Genomic DNA, 18,400 nt, shown 5'->3' on the forward strand with positions numbered 1-18,400 from the left:
GGACTTCCCCGCAGAACCACAAGGAGGGATGATCGCCAGCTGCACCGGTTAGTCCGCAATGGCCATACCAAGTCAGCTAATCGGCTTAGGGCTGAGTGGCAGCAACTGACAAATGTGCCTGTATGCAGAAGGCTAGTCAACCAACGACTGGTTCAAGCAGGCTTTCGTGTCAGGCGTCCCCTGAGAAAGCCACGCCTGACCAGACAACACCGCCAGCGCCGATTGCAGTGGGCCAGAGAGCACCGTCAATGGCAGCCAGGACACTGGAATCACGTGATCTTCAGTGAAGAGTCGAGATTTCTGGTCTGTCGTCGAGATGGCCGCGTCCGAGTGCGCAGACAAGTTCATGAAGCCTACAACAAAGATAGTATAGTGCCAAGAGTCCAAGCTGGAGGTGGTGGGGTGACCGTTTGGGCTGCTTTTCATGCAGGGGGAAAAACTGACCTGGTTGTTCTGAATGGAAACCTGAACCAGTTCAAGTACAGGGCCATTCTGGAAGAAACATTGCTTCCATTTGCTCGTGCAGCCTTTCGAGGAAACTTTGTGTTCCAAGATGACAATGCACGGCCTCATCATGCTCGCATGATCCAACACTTTCTTGCTGACCGTGGTGTAGAGCATATGGAGTGGCCTGCCATATCCCTGGATATGAATCCGATAGAGAACTTGTGGGCTGAATTAACGCATCAAATCGACCACTTGGACCAGCAGCCGACCTCTGTGCGTGAATTGCAGCAGGCTATTGTCACTGCATGGCAAGCGATTCCTGTCCAAACCTTGGCAAATCTCGTGAACAGCATGCCTCAACGTGTATGTGCTCTCCTGAATGCTCGTGGGGGTTACACGAAGTACTGAACTGTAATTTTACTGTCCGTAATCCCAGTCGTAATTTAACTTTTGTTTTTGTAAAAAAAAAATTTGGCTAATGTGCAAAATAAAGAGATACTTCTGGAAAACGTACATATGTTTAACACAGTACTGTCCATGAATTGAGTTCGATATCAGTTTACATCACTTTCAAGGATCAATTTATTTGTTTTGAAATGTCAAATGTGGTTTTTGTTTCTTTTAAAGGTCACATTAACAAAATCTAGAATAATTTCAACATAATTCCAATGAACTTTTGGTTCTCAGTCATCTTGACAAGTAAGTTCACCCCCACAAAAAAAATATTCCATATTAAATGCCAAGTCTGTATAATTCAGCTCAGCTTTTAATTGCGAAATGGGCCCAACCCGGCCGACGCGGCCTCGACCGGCCTCACCACCAAGCCTATAACCTTCCCGTGGCCCGTCCCGACATTTTTAGTTCTTTTTGAATGAAATTAATACTATAATTCAGCTTTTACTCACGGCCGTAGAAGATCGACGACAATAATTCAGCTCAGCTTTTAATTGCGAAATGGGCCCAGCCTGGCCGAGGCGGCCTCGACCGGCCTCGCCACCTAGCCTATAACCTTCCTGGGGCCCGTCCCGACATTTTTAGTTCTTTTTGAATGAATTTACTACTATAATTCAGCTTTTACTCACGGCCGTCGAAGATTGACTACTATAATTCAGCTCAGCTTTTAATTGCGAAATGGGCCCGGCCCGGCCGAGGTGGGCCTCGACCGGCCTCGCCACCGAGCCTATAACCTTTCCCGGGCCCGTCCCGACATTTTTTGTTTGAGAGGTTTCCTCCTATCTTTCACCGTTCAGGAGATTAGCGTGTGCAGACAAACAAACAAACAAACAAACAAAAACTTTCTTTTATATATATATATATAGATATGTAGTCGTATATGTAGTATATGTATATGTCGTATATGTACTCGTATATGTAGTATATGTAAATGTCATATATGTACTTGTATATGTAGTATATGTAGTATATGTATATGTAGTATATGTACTCGTATATATATATATATGTGTATATGTAGTATATGTACTCGAATATGTAGTATATGTATATGTAGTATATGTACTCGTATATATATATGATGTGTGTGTGTATGTATATATATATGTGTATATATATATGTATGTATATTTAGGAGTCGCGGAAGGCGAGAGAACGAGGCCATTCGAGGGTTCGAAGTTGGTTTATTCAAACAGCAAGATCCCGCACACTGAAAGCGAACGGAAGTCGGCACGCTTATATAAAGCCAAAAGCCCTCTTCGGAGGGCGTGGCTCCGGCAACCGCGCGTGCGTCACGTCCACACAACCAAAAGTCCAACAGGCCCGTGCGCGTGTATTATGCCCAAATAAGGTAATGGTTACTTGCACATAAGGTAACCGCCACATGCGGTTACCTGCACATAAGGTAACCGCCATATATATATATATATATATATATATATAATATATATATATATATATATATATATATATATATATATATATATATATATATATATATATATATATGTATATACGTATATATATATATATATATATATATATATATATATATATATATATATATATATATATATATATATATATATATATATATATATACATACATATATATATATACTAGCAGAGGTACCCGGCTTTGCACGGGAGTGGGAGGAGGAGGGGAGGGGGAAGAGGAGGGGAGGGGAACGGGGGGGAGGGGGGAGGGGGAAGCGGGGGAGGAGGAGGGGAGGGGGAAGAGGAGGGGAGGGGAATGGGGGGGGGGAAGGGGGGGAGGGGGGAGGGGAAGGGGGGAGGGAAGGGTGCGGGGGTGCCCAGGGGAAGAAGGGCCCCTCCCCTCCCCCTCCCCCCTTTCCCCTCCCCCCCTCCCCTCCCCCTCCCCCCCTTCCCCCTCCCCCTCCCCCTTCCCCCTCCCCCTCCCCCTTCCCCCTCCCCCTCTCCCCTCCCATCCCCTTCCCCCTCGTTCCCCTCCCCCTTCTCTTCCCCCTCCCCTCCTTCTCCCCCTTCACACCAGGGGGGTTGACTCAGCCTGTCATCCCACCGAGGTCGGAAGTCGGAACTCATTGTCGTCAAATAAATGTAGCCTGTATGTTTCACTCTTTGTCACATGCCGTTGGTCCCATGTCAATCGGATGAAGTTGAAAAAGTAACGTTACGAAGGTTCTCTGGGACGTACTGATTCCGAATAATGAAGTTGAAAAATTAACGTTCCGAAATACGCTAATTACGCTAACAGAAGCGCTGGAGGGAGCACTGCGCTCCCTCCCTTAGATTCCCTCCCTCTTCTGCTAGCGCTAATTACGCGTAACACACTAATTTTAAAACCCGAAGTTTTTTTAATTTTAAGGTGTGCTGTAGTCAGAAGCGCTAGAAGCGCTGCGCTCCCTCCCTTCGAATCCCTCTCTCTTCTGCTAGTGCTAATAATACGCTAATTTTAAAACCCGAAATTTTTTAAATGTTTATGTCTCCGTGACATTCCTGGGACCATCCCGAGTCGAACAGTACTTTCCGCTCGCAAATCCGTCCACGGGTTCTCGAGATCTTAGAGATTGTAGATACATCAGGATACAGACACAGAGGCCAACTCTACTTTATATATATAGATACTAGCAGAGGTACCCGGCTTTGCACGGGAGTGGGAGGAGGAGGGGAGGGGGAAGAGGAGGGGAGGGGGAAGAGGAGGGGAGGGGAACGGGGGGGAGGGGGGAGGGGGAAGCGGGGGAGGAGGAGGGGAGGGGGAAGAGGAGGGGAGGGGAATGGGGGGGAGGGGGAAGGGGGGGGAGGGGAAGGGGGGGGAGGGAAGGGTGCGGGGGTGCCCAGGGGAAGAAGGGCCCCTCCCCTCCCCCCCTCCCCCCCCTTTCCCCTCCCCCTTCCCCCCCTTTCCCCTCCCCCTTCCCCCTCCCCCTCCCCCTTCCCCCTCCCCCTCCCCCCTCCCATCCCCTTCCCCCTCGTTCCCCTCCCCTTCTCTTCCCCCTCCCCTCCTCCTCCCCCTTCACACCAGGGGGGTTGACTCAGCCTGTCATCCCACCGAGGTCGGAAGTCGGAACTCATTGTCGTCAAATAAATGTAGCCTGTATGTTTCACTCTTTGTCACATGCCGTTGGTCCCATGTCAATCGGATGAAGTTGAAAAATTAACGTTACGAAGGTTCTCTGGGACGTACTGATTCCGAATAATGAAGTTGAAAAATTAACGTTCCGAAATACGCTAATTACGCTAACAGAAGCGCTGGAGGGAGCACTGCGCTCCCTCCCTTAGATTCCCTCCCTCTTCTGCTAGCGCTAATTACGCGTAACACACTAATTTTAAAACCCGAAGTTTTTTTAATTTTAAGGTGTGCTGTAGTCAGAAGCGCTAGAAGCGCTGCGCTCCCTCCCTTCGAATCCCTCTCTCTTCTGCTAGTGCTAATAATACGCTAATTTTAAAACCCGAAATTTTTTAAATGTTTATGTCTCCGTGACATTCCTGGGACCATCCCGAGTCGAACAGTACTTTCCGCTCGCAAATCCGTCCACGGGTTCTCGAGATCTTAGAGATCGTAGATAGATCAGGATACAGACACAGAGGCCAACTCTACTTTATATATATAGATGCAGGAAAGGGGTCTGATTTGGCAAACCTGAGTGGAGTGGAGGGGGGGGGGGGGGGGCGAGAAAGATGACGACTGGTGGCGGTGACGCATACATGTGGACACGCACACATACGTGCATGGGTCGTGCTTTGCATGTACACATGCTCGATTATAGTTTATAGACGTTTGGCTTTGGTTTTTGTTTTTGTTTTGCTTTGGAATGTTTTGTTTTATGTTGCATGATATCATATGCTGTGTATTATATGCACACACATTTTATGCGTTAAATACACATATACATATTGTGCACATGTTCTATTTTATACAAATTACACAAACACACATGCTTTGCGTGACATGTTGTACAGTGGTATGTTGTGTACATGCGTCTTGTGTGCACACACGCACATACGTGCGCACACACTATTTCGTATGCAGCGAACTCGGGAAAATTACAATGGTTCTCTTTCAACAACAATCAATCACATGTAAATCTTCTTCTTGTCCTCTTCCCTTTAAAAGGGGTGAGTGAGGTCCAAATGTATAACATGTAAATAATGTACAAGTTTGGCACCTTCGAGCAAAGCCAATTCATGGTTTTCGTAAAACACTCACAGGCTTTATATACAGTCATGGACAAAAATATTGGCACCCTTTCACTTTTTTCAAATAACTCACAATTTTCACTAAAAATAAGTTGAAATTGACAAAAGTATTTGGTCTCCACAATTCTTTATTTCAATGTTAATATTACAGAACGTTTGTTTTTGATTCAGAACTTAATATATCCTTTAAAATCAGAGAATAAAAAGAAATGGCATTCACAAAATTATTGACACCCACCACTTAATATTTGGTAGCACAGACTTTGGACAAAATATCTGCAGTCAAGCGCTTCCTATAGCCATGAATGAGCTTCCTCCACCTCTCTACTGGGAGTTTGTTCCACTCTTCTTGTGCAAACTGCTCCAGTTCTCCCAGATTTGAAGGGTGCCTTCTCCCAACTGCTGTTTTCAGATCTCCCCACAGGTGTTCAATGGGATTTAGATCTGGACTCATTGCTGGCCACTTCAGCACAGTCCAGCGTTTTGTCTTGAACCATTCCTGGGTGTTTTTTGAAGTGTGTTTGGGTCATTGTCCTGCTGCAAGACCCATGACCTTCGACGGAGACCCACCTTTCTGACACGGGGTTGAACATTGCGCTCCAAAATGCCTTGGTAATCTCCTGATTTAATGACGTCATGCACACATTCAAGGTACGCAGTGCCAGAGGCAGCACAGCAACCCCAAAACATCACTGAACCTCCTCCATGTTTGACTGTAGGGAAGGTGTTCTTTTCTTTGAAGGCTTCATTTTGTTTTCTGTAAACATAGAGATGATGTGCTTTACCAAAAAGCTCTACTTTGGTCTCATCTGTGCACATGACATTCTCCCAGGAGGATTTTGGCTTGTTCAGGTGTGTTTTGTAAAAGTCCAGTCAGGCTTTCTCAGCAGTGGGGTCGTCTTGGGTCTCCTACCATCGAACCCCCTTTCATTGAGAAGGCGACGGATGGTGCGAGTTGAAACTCTTGTACCTTGTGTACGAAGGTCAGCTTGAATCTGTTAGGCAGTTGATCGAGGTGCTTTCTCCACCATTCGAACAATCCTTCACTGCAATCTTCGATCAAGTTTTCTCTTGCGGCCACGTCCAGGGAGGTTGGCTACAATGCCATGGGCCTTAAACTTCCTGATAACATTGCGTACAGTGGACACAGGAACATCAAGGGCTCTGGAGATGGACTTGTAGCCTTGAGATTGTCCATGCTTGGTGACAATCTTGTGTCTAACCTCAGACAATTCTCTGGTTTTCTTTCTTTTCTCCATGCTCAATGCGGTACACAGTGATACAAAACAGCAGAATGATTCCTTTCCTCATTCAAATTGGTTGAGTGATTTTTATATTGCAGCACTTGCAACTCACCACAGGTTAGTTCATTTCCAAAGTAAAGGAGAATCACCTGCTTGAAATCTAATTATTTCTAACAACTTCTAAAAGGTGCCAATAATATTGTCCTGGCCATTTTAGGATTTCGGTGTGGAATAGGCTAAGATTTAGTAATTATTTTAGCATTTTTTGTTTTGTTCCACTGCAAGCCAAAGAAATACAGATGTGGATACCGAAATATTTTTTAATTTCAACAATTTTCTGGAGGAAATGGTGCATTATTTGGAAAAAGTACAAGGGTGCCAATATTTTTGGCCACGACTGTATCTTTCCTTTCCTCGAGTAATTATCAATTGATTCATATAGGCGATGCTTTTATGTGAGTAATGAACCCAATAAGCAACTGGGCAGGTCGTTCACTGTGGTCAATTACTCATTGAAAGGATGCACGAAAAAAGCAAAAGTATACTTCAATGTACTCTTCACTGGAGAACAAGTAGCAGAGGAAGACTTGTGATGATTAAGGAGCGTTTTGATGCAAATTCCTCATAATTCCTCCTTTAATCAACCTCTCTTAACCACGTGCTTCTGCCTTTCTCCTCACACTTACTCTTGGTGTGTTCCTGAGTTAAGAGTTGGTAAAGGATATTTGTACTAGAACGGCACTCGGGAGAGAGCATACCTCCACCAGGTGAACAGTTTACGTTTTGCCTCAAACTGATAGGTCAGATCTGGATTCTGACCTGCACCAAAATCGAATCGGCTCCGTCTTGTCTCCTAACCAACTCATCCACTAAGTTCTACTCATAATCCGTCCACAACTTTTTGAAATATCATGATATACATCACTTTAGCCCCGTTACTCAATGGTGAAGAATCACTGAAGAAATTCTCTGATCCCGATCCGGATTCGAATCTTCTCCAAAATTGAATCAATTCTTCCTTGTCGCACACCCGTGTACACCAAGTTTGGTCCGAATCCGTCCGGAACATTTTGAAATAACCTACTCACAAACAGACAGCCAAGATAGACAGGAGTGAAAACATAACCTCTGTGTCTGTCCACCTTCAGTTGTGGAGGTAAGAAGAGACTTCATAGAACACCTTACCCCACGCAGTCTTGAGAAAAAGGACATGGGCAGGGTCTTTCAAACTCTTGCTCTGCGTTTCCGAGCACGGTATACACTGTATACACTGTATATCCTGCAGGCCGCCATTTTGTCTGAATATCGATATTCCCCAACGCTGAGAAAACGAGCAGCACATTTGATTGGTCAAGATGGTGTAATATTTTATCCAAGTAATGCTAAACTCGAGGTTTTTGGAAGGGGCAAGGAGACGATTTGTGTTCTACTGTGTTCAAGTATATAATTATATTGACATAAAACAAAAGTTTTAAAGGTTGTAGAGCAAAAAAGTTTTTCCAGGTTTACCGCCATTGCTGCAGCAACTTTTACAGCACCTTGTCTAACACGTTAAATTATGTATTCATGCCTGTAGTTTGTGTCCTTTATGTCATCGTTAAAAACAGTAAGTTTTCTGTCTGGAATGATTTTCCATTTTATTTCACTGACAGACCGGGTAAAAAAAATCCTCTGTGTACATGAGCGATTGAGACGAGATTCTTTACAATTTGCCAAACTAAGCACCAAAGCACTGCTAAACGGGAGGTTCGTGTTACGATTCATGTTCCAATTTGTGTTCTACACTTCTACAGTGTTCAAAATATAACATTCAATTAAAATTAAGTTTCTTATAATATTTGATTGAAATTAAATATAACATTCATTAAAGCAATGGGAACATACTCCAGACAATGGGAACATACGCCGTGCAGACAATGCAAAATTACACCAGACAATTGAAACGTACTCCTGACAATTGGAACGCACTGCAAACAATAGGAACCTAATCCAGACAATGGGAACGCACGCCATGCAGACAATGCAAAATTACACCAGACAATGGGAATGTACTCCAGACAATGGGAACATACTCCAGACAATGGGAACATACTCCAGACAATGGGAATGTACGCCATGCAAACAATACAAAAGTATGCCAGACAATGGGAATGTATGCCATGCAAACAATACAAAAGTATGCCAGACAATGGGAATGTACGCCATGCAAACAATACAAAAGTATGCCAGACAATGGGAATGTATGCCATGCAAACAATACAAAGTATGCCAGACAATGGGAACCTACCCCAGACAATGGGAACCTACTCCAGACAATGGGAACCTACTCCAGACAATGGGAACCTACTCCAGACAATGGGAACCTACTCCAGACAATGGGAACCTACTCCAGACAATGTGAACATACCCCAGACAATGGGAACGTACTCCAGACAATGGGAACCTACTCCAGACAATGGGAACGTATGCCATGCAGACAATGCAAAAGTATGCCAGACAATTGGAATGGACTCCAGACAATGCAAAAGAACGCCAGGCAATGGGAATATACTGCAGATAATGGGAATGTACAGAGTAGGAGGTTTGAGAGTATACTTTTGCTGAATGGACGTTCTCGTGCTCACCTGTTTCTCCATGTAGATGAGCAATCGCACAATATAGAACTCGAGCATCATGACAATGTTCAGATCAAAGCAACGCTGTGAACCGAGGTTCTGTGACTGATGAGTTCATTAGAGCAGACTCATCATCGTTCAATGTTTCCATCGGAAGGGATGTTCATCCCGAGCATCAGTTTCATGCATTTTATGTCATAACACAATCTAAGGACTTCCCGAAATGATGTTCCACATCTAAGATTTGTTTTACATGAAGCCATCACATTGAACATGGTGCAAATACAAAAGTATTAATAATAAAATTATCCACAATTACTGTCATCCGCAGACTATGTGCAAAAGACAATGGACGAAAGACAGCCAATCACGGGCGAGCTCATCATCATCGTGCTGGTGTTAGTCATGTGGGCAGGTGAGTGTGGTGGAGATAGCAATGAGAACTGTGTGGGTTTGTGATGTGGAGGAAGAGGCTTCCTCAATTCCTTTTGCTCTCCCTGCTGGAATGTAAGGTTAGCAAGGGAGACTGTCATGGAGGATGTTAGTGTATTACAGGTTGTCCAAGGTGCCTCATTGGCCTGTCTTTGGAGCGAATCAAAAAAAGATACTTACCTGCACATTATTCCAAATACACTTCTAGGAAAGCTCATTATGAATGAAGAGTTCCTGTTACTCATTAGGAGTTCAAAGCGAAAACTTAGATCATCCCAATATAAGGTGCTTTCACCTTCTTTTCATACACCTGTTAACCAGGTTTAATAAAAATACACTTTACCTTGTTTTCATACACCTCGTCACCAGGTTTAATAAAAACCCTTTACTTTGTGTTCATACACCCCATAACCAGGTTTAATAAGAACCCTTTACCTTGATTACATCCACAACATAACCAAGTTTAATAAGAACCCTTTACCTTGATTACATCCACAACATAACCAGGTTTAATAAGAACCCTTTACCTTGATTACATCCACAACATAACCAGGTTTAATAAGAACCCTTTACCTTGATTACATCCACCTCTTAACCAGGTTTAATAAGAACCTTTTACCTTGATTACATCCACCTCTTAACCAGGTTTAATAAGAACCCTTTACCTTGATTACATCCACCTCTTAACCAGGTTTAATAAGAACCCTTTACCTTGATTACATCCACCCCATAACCAGGTTTAATAAGAACCCTTTTCCTTGATTACATCCACCTCTTAACCAGGTTTAATAAGAACCCTTTACCTTGATTACATCCACAACATAACCAGGTTTAATAAGAACCCTTTACCTTGATTACATCCACAACATAACCAGGTTTAATAAGAACCCTTTACCTTGATTACATCCACAACATAACCAGGTTTAATAAGAACCCTTTACCTTGTTTACATCCACAACATAACCAGGTTTAATAAGAACCCTTTACCTTGATTACATCCACAACATAACCAGGTTTAATAAGAACCCTTTACCTTGATTACATCCACAACATAACCAGGTTTAATAAGAACCCTTTACCTTGATTACATCCACAACATAACCAGGTTTAATAAGAACCCTTTACCTTGTTTACATCCACAACATAACCAGGTTTAATAAGAACCCTTTACCTTTATTACATCCACCTCTTAACCAGGTTTAATAAGAACCCTTTACCTTGATTACATCCACCTCTTATCCAGGTTTAATAAGAACCCTTTACCTTGATTACATCCACCCCATAACCAGGTTTAATAAGAACCCTTTACCTTGATTACATCCACCCCATAACCAGGTTTAATAAGAACCCTTTACCTTGATTACATCCACCTCTTAACCAGGTTTAATAAGAACCCTTTTCCTTGATTACATCCACAACATAACCAGGTTTAATAAGAACCCTTTACCTTGATTACATCCACAACATAACCAGGTTTAATAAGAACCCTTTACCTTGATTACATCCACAACATAACCACGTTTAATACGAACCCTTTACCTTGATTACATCCACCTCTTAACCAGGTTTAATAAGAACCCTTTACCTTGATTACATCCACCCCATAACCAGGTTTAATAAGAACCCTTTACCTTGATTACATCCACCCCATAACCAGGTTTAATAAGAACCCTTTACCTTGGTTACATCCACCTCTTAACCAGGTTTAATAAGAACCCTTTACCTTGATTACATCCACCCCATAACCAGGTTTAATAAGAACCCTTTACCTTGATTACATCCACCTCTTAACCAGGTTTAATAAGAACCCTTTACCTTGATTACATCCACCCCATAACCAGGTTTAATAAGAACCCTTTACCTTGATTACATCCACCTCATAACCAGGTTTAATAAGAACCCTTTACCTTGGTTACATCCACAACATAACCAGGTTTAATAAGAACCCTTTACCTTGATTACATCCACCTCATAACCAGGTTTAATAAGAACCCTTTACCTTGATTACATCCACCCCATAACCAGGTTTAATAAGAACCCTTTACCTTGATTACATCCACCCCATAACCAGGTTTAATAAGAACCCTTTACCTTGATTACATCCACCCCATAACCAGGTTTAATAAGAACCCTTTACCTTGATTACATCCACAACATAACCACGTTTAATAAGAACCCTTTACCTTGATTACATCCACCTCATAACCAGGTTTAATAAGAACCCTTTACCTTGATTACATCCACCTCTTAACCAGGTTTAATAAGAACCCTTTACCTTGATTACATCCACCTCATAACCAGGTTTAATAAGAACCCTTTACCTTGATTACATCCACCTCTTAACCAGGTTTAATAAGAACCCTTTACCTTGATTACATCTACCCCATAACCAGGTTTAATAAGAACCCTTTACCTTGATTACATCTACCCCATAACCAGGTTTAATAAGAACCCTTTACCTTGATTACATCCACCCCATAACCAGGTTTAATAAGAACCCTTTACCTTGATTACATCCACTTCTTAACCAGGTTTAATAAGAACCCTTTACCTTGATTACATCCACTTCTTAACCAGGTTTAATAAGAACCCTTTACCTTGATTACATCCACCCCATAACCAGGTTTAATAAGAACCCTTTACCTTGATTACATCCACCCCATAACCAGGTTTAATAAGAACCCTTTACCTTGATTACATCCACTTCTTAACCAGGTTTAATAAGAACCCTTTACCTTGATTACATCCAACCCATAACCAGGTTTAATAAGAACCCTTTACCTTGATTACATCCACCCCATAACCAGGTTTAATAAGAACCCTTTACCTTGATTACATCCACTTCTTAACCAGGTTTAATAAGAACCCTTTACCTTGATTACATCCAACCCATAACCAGGTTTAATAAGAACCCTTTACCTTGATTACATCCATCCACCTCTTAACCAGCTTCGGGAGGACACGGGTCGGGACAAGAAGGTTCTCAACCCAGGTTAAGTATTGCAAGGAAACGAGGTGTTAGTCTAACGAGGTGTTAGTCCAACGAGGTGTTAGTCTAACGAGGTGTTAGTCCAACGAGGTGTTAGTCTAACGAGGTGTTAGTCCAACGAGGTGTTAGTCCAACGAGGTGTTAGTCTAACGAGGTGTTAGTCCAACGAGGTGTTAGTCTAACGAGGTGTTAGTCCAACGAGGTGTTAGTCCAACGAGGTGTTAGTCTAACGAGGTGTTAGTCTAACGAGGTGTTAGTCCAACGAGGTGTTAGTCCAACGAGGTGTTAGTCTAACGAGGTGTTAGTCTAACGAGGTGTTAGTCCAACGAGGTGTTAGTCTAACGAGTACTTTAAAGCTTCTTTTATATTGAGCTGGGAAAACGCCCTCACCAAACCAAAATGGCACCTTCTCTTCCAGCCGTCATTGCACATTTTTGCCGTCAATATGACATCATCAAGGATAACGACTCCAACAACAAGGAGAAAACCAAGATGTCATCAGAGGAAAGCTCTCCAGAACGCAGCTCAAGCAGCAACCAACGGGCCAAGGTAACAACCAACGGGCCAAGGTAACAACCAACGGTCCTCGCTCGAGATGGTCAAATTTTATCTTCAATTTGGCCTTCTTACTCTTTCAATCAGAGCACGTGACTCGTGATGCTTTGAGCCGAGGTTCAAATGTAATATTGTTACCCAGTGTTGATCAGTTGTGCTCTGTTTACCGATCTCTCGGTAATTGGTGTGAAAATACAATCATGTCTTCTAATGTCCTTGTGCAATAATATAACCTGTAATATCGATGTATGCGCAGTACTATCTGTTCCATGTACATGCATCCTATTCATGCATGTACAGTACTAGCATCTCCATGTGCATGTATCCTATTCATGCATGTACAGTATCATCTGCTCCATGTACATGTATCCTATTCATGTATGTACAGTACTAGCTGCTCCATGTGCATGTATCCTATTCATGCATGTACAGTACTATCTGTTCCATGTACATGCATCCTATTCATGCATGTACAGTACTAGCTACTCCATGTGCATGTATCCTATTCATGCATGTACAGTATCATCTGCTCCATGTACATGTATCCTATTCATGTATGTACAGTACTAGCTGCTCCATGTACATGCATCCTATTCATGCATGTACAGTACTAGCTGCTCCATGGACATGTATCCTATTCATGCATGTACAGTATTATCTGCTCCATGTACATGTATCCTATTCATGTATGTACAGTACTAGCTGCTCCATGTACATGCATCCTATTCATGCATGTACAGTACTAGGTGCTCCATGGACATGTATCCTATTCATGTACATGCATCCTATTCATGTATGTACAGTACTGGCTGCTCCATGTACATGTATCCTATTCATGCATGTACAGGACTAGCTGCTCCATGTGCATGCATCCTATTCATGTGTGTGCAGTACTGGCTGCGCCATGTGCATGAATCCTATTCATGTTTGTGCAGTACTAGCTGCTCCATGTACATGCATCCTACTCATGCATGTACAGTACTAGCTGCTCCATGTACATGCATCCTATTCATGCATGTACAGTACTAGCTGCTCCATGTACATGCATCCTATTCATGCATGTACAGTATTATCTGCTCCATGTACATACATCCTATTCATGTATGTACAGTACTAGCTGGTCCATGTGCATGCGTCCTATTCATGTATGTAGAGTACTGGCTGCTCCATGTACATGCATCCTATTCATGTATGTTCAGTACTGGCTGCTCCATGTGCATGCATCCTTTTCATGTATGTACAGTACTGGCTGCTCCATGTGCATGCGTCATATTCATGTATGTACAATACTAGCTGGTTCATGTGCATGCATTATATTGATGTATGTACAGTACTAGCTGCTCCATGTACATGCATGCTATTGATGCATGTGCAGTACTTGCTGCTCCATGTACATGCATCCTATTCATCTATGTACAGTACTGGCTGCTCCATGTACATGTGTCCTATTCATGCATGTGCAGTACTAGCTACTCCATGAGCCTTATCCATGTAAACAGTATTGTGCTTTCAGATGACACATTATAATTGCAGTCACACTATCCCATGATCCCTGTGCACCTATAAACAAGTTCTTTTGTGAGAGCAGGGATTCTGTATAGCAATCAATGTATAAGATACACACCACCACCAGCCATGACAGTAGTAGGAGAATGGGGGTTCTGAAGCACACGAGAATTTAACATTGAAGCCCATGGAGAAAATTAAGGTTAATTATTGACTCACTGGATTTTCAATTAGATTTTGTCCTCCAATTCATTCTCATCCTCAATATTTCAATATGTTCAACAGACATTCACTGACGCTCATTCTCACTCACTACATTCGTTCGCTGTTATTCGGCGCATTCAAGACACCCCATTCTCCTACTACTTGTGGTGGAAGGGAGAAATGGGAATTGGGGAGGAGGACTGCATTTGATTGTACTCACTAAGTGGACCAATGAATATTTGCTTATGTTTTATTTTAGGGAATAATTTAATTTTCTGATAACACTCATCACCATCAAGTATATTAACAAACAATATATTTGAACTTGGTCCTTGGTACAAGTATCTTTGTTGAGCAGAGATGAAATGGCGAAATCACCAACAAAATGTTATTTTAAGCAAAGAAGCATCTATAAATATTACCTTGTAAATGGAGAACTGTTATAATATGGAGAAACCCCTAACAATTATGAAGTTTAAAAAGTTTGTTAATAAACCTAAATCTATGCAGGAGGCTGTGGAACAATGTGATAGATACTTAAAAACAGCTCTAAATAACTCCTTTAAGAAATCAACGCCACGAACTATAATTAGACTTGGGTGCTCAATACAAGGTGAAAAGAGGAACCCATTTTTAAGAGAAACTCTGAGACTACTAAATAAGTATGAAGACTTTCTTGAGAGCGGTCTCATAGAAGAGCTACTCAGGATTGAGGAGGATTGTAGTCCAGGAATAAGGTATATTTCTATATTTCTAACCCCCAAACAACAACATTAATACTCCTATTCCTGTATGGTAGTGGATTGTGAGGCGCCAACCTATTGCTTTCAAGGGTATTATCTGCTTACCTATGTATTTTGTAATTCCTGTGAAAAAATGAACCTAAAATCCCTTCTCCTTTTAAATCATATAATTTGTAAGTCCAAGGGACTGTATCCATTACATCAACGGTTTTAAATAATTCATTAGTCCATCTCTTTGTATAACCTTTCTCAAAATGGCTTTTCCATCTGTATATTCTTACAATATCACCAACTTTGAACTTTGGTTTTCTCAAATTAATCTCCTTTTCATATTCTAATTTTGTAAATGTTTCCGATGGTTTTGATTTTGTTGGTGAATTAACTGTATTATTGTAATTATCTGCAATGTCCTGAATTATAGGTACCCATTGATGAGAACCGAGTTGTGTGAATTTTTTATATAGTCTCTCTTTCAAAGTGCGATTAAAACGCTCAATAACAACTGCCTTTCCTTCATTAAAGGTGCTGTATAATTTAATACCATTATCTTTATAAGGAAATTCATAAATGTTTTGTTATAAAACTCTGTTCCCTCATCAGTCCATAACTTCTTTGGTTTTCTTTTACTTTTACTAAATATTCCACTGAAAGCTAACATAAGAGTATTACCCCTTTTATTAGTCCCCTACCCGTGTACACCGGAGGGGACTATAGGTTTGCACTCCGTCCCTCAGTCTGTCCGTCCGTCACGCAAAGAACAGTTTTCGGACTTTTTTTCTAAACTCTTAATCCTAATGATTTCAAACTTGGTACATGGGTTCCTCATGATAAGTTACAGATCAAGTTCGAACTTCACGACGTTTCGATCATTTTTGACAAAGTTATGGCACTTTGTTTATTCTAGAGTTCTCCTCAAGCCGCACCGCGCGTCCTCAGCCTCGTCTGCGAACGTCAAAAGCACGACATAGCACGCGCTTTCGGGAGGGGCGGAGCCAAGCTGAGCAACATATATATATACACATCGATCATTGATCGTGAACCGGAAAATATAATAAATTACTGATATTTAGCGACTCGAAAGGTTCTTTATCAACAACTTATTTTCTCGTGCTTCTGCTGACCTGTCTGCAAGGTGTATAAATCGAAGTCCCGAGTGCGAATCACAGGTGAGCCCGTCCTGAGGTAATTAGCGATTGGGAACGATTCAGAACCTGTGAGTAAATAAATAACCCTTGGTAATTTCCCCAACAGTTTTCCGGACGACAGACTGCCGGTAGGAGACATGTATTGCAGCGCAATACTCAGAATGCTTGTTTTTCAAAGGAACAACACAAGCAAATCTGCTCCTCAAATCAACAAGCATTCTGAGTATTGCGCTGCAATACATGTCCCCTACCAAAGTTCAAAGTGCCATAACTTTGTCAAAAATGATCGAATATGCAAATTTATGCATGGTTGATGCTGGTTTTCAAACTTGATCTGAGGTATGCTGAGACACACGTGTGTCATGCCTCACCTCGTTGATATGCCCGCAAGGTCGCTCCGTGGAGCAGCCTGCACGTATTGCACTGTGTGAATTATATAATTACCAACTCACGGTCTGAGGTACCAGCGATTCAAGAGATATCCATTTTAAAAAATATTTTCGTTTAATTAACGATTTATGCCAAACCACATGCCCTATCGCAAATTCCAAAAGGACATTTTAGTAGACTGACATGCTGAACAGATCTGTGAAGTTTCCTCTCGATTGGATCAAAAAATGACGGATGAGCTCGGTTTTAAAGGTCCATGCTTAAAAACGTAATAACTCTGAAACCATGTGATGCATGACGTCATGCTCGCTGACTTTTTTGTTCGTCATGGGTATGCGATTCTGCCTGCAAAATCTGGCCTCGATCTGTTCAGCCGTTGCAGAGAAAAACGGGTTTTCGTGTTTTCACGAAAAACAATATGGCGGCCGAACCACGTGACCTGTGACGTCATAATTACCATTACAATATTCTACAGACCGAGTCTACAGACGGTGAAAATTTGATCTCAATCGGTTCAATTATTGCAGAGAAAATCTTTTTTAAAGGAAATTAAAACTTAAAAGTGTAAATACTAGCTACGGAAAGCAAAACATGACACGAACAATTGTAAAACATTCATCCCGCATCGCTCATCGTGCGGGCAAACAAGGAGCGCGTCCTGCTAATGAGGCTCAGGTTGCAGTCGAAAAATCAGCTACTGAGCTTTACACTACACTAAATACAAAAAAACAAATCAAGACTGATGAAAGGAAAGAAAGACGTATATATTGCTACCTTAAATGTGCAAACACTTTTAAAAGTATCAAAAACACCAGAACTAATATCCTCAGTGAAGCAACAAAACAAGACATCATCTGCCTACAAGAACATCGATTTATACATGATGACATGCTGATAAAAGAAGAACATGTTGGCAAAAATTGGACACTAATAACCTCTTCTGCCTGGGAAAATAGCGTAAATGCATCTATTGGTGGAGTAGGTATGCTTGTTAGTCCCCACGCATACAAAGCGCTCAATAAAGTCGAAAAGATATCATCGTGAATTATGATAGCTACTTTTAATGGAAACCCTCAAACAACAGTAATTAGTTGTTATAGTCCCACAAATGTACATGATGAAGTAGAAGTTGAGAGATTCTATCAAGACCTTTTCACAGAAGGTGGAATTTTGTTTTCACAAAGTCACAAGAGTTTTCACAAGAGTTTTCACAGACAGACAAACATGGGTGAAAACATAACCTTTGTCCACCTTTGGTGGCGGATGTAACAAGCAGCCCCATGAAGTGTCATGATTGATGAGACTCCAATGGGTGATCGTGTTGACATTCATGTTTAGATTTTTTTGATTGCCTCATATTGGTTGAGCAGTTAAGACCTTTGCTGGAGTGGCTTTGAATACCATGACAGTTTGGCGGAGCAGGCAATGGCAAACCACTCAAAAAAGTCTGTATCCTCCTCACTCTCTGCAGACCTGGACAAAATCAGACTGGTCAAACAAG

The 18,400-nt window shown here is 41.9% G+C and overlaps 1 protein-coding gene across 1 annotated transcript in view; it reads left to right on the forward strand.

Moving 5' to 3' along the window:
• LOC137427209 (fibronectin type III domain-containing protein 4) overlaps positions 1-18,400 on the forward strand; it is an 84,024-nt gene that overhangs the window by 31,503 nt on the left and 34,121 nt on the right. Inside the window, exons 4-5 of the mRNA XM_068116484.2 lie at positions 9,267-9,350; positions 12,775-12,905. Coding sequence (XP_067972585.2) covers positions 9,267-9,350; positions 12,775-12,905 — 215 coding nt within the window. The remainder of the gene's footprint in view (positions 1-9,266; positions 9,351-12,774; positions 12,906-18,400) is intronic.

This window comes from Myxine glutinosa, chromosome 5, assembly GCF_964187855.1.
Source record: "Myxine glutinosa chromosome 5, kmMyxGlut1.1, whole genome shotgun sequence".
Taxonomy (NCBI): domain Eukaryota; kingdom Metazoa; phylum Chordata; class Myxini; order Myxiniformes; family Myxinidae; genus Myxine; species Myxine glutinosa.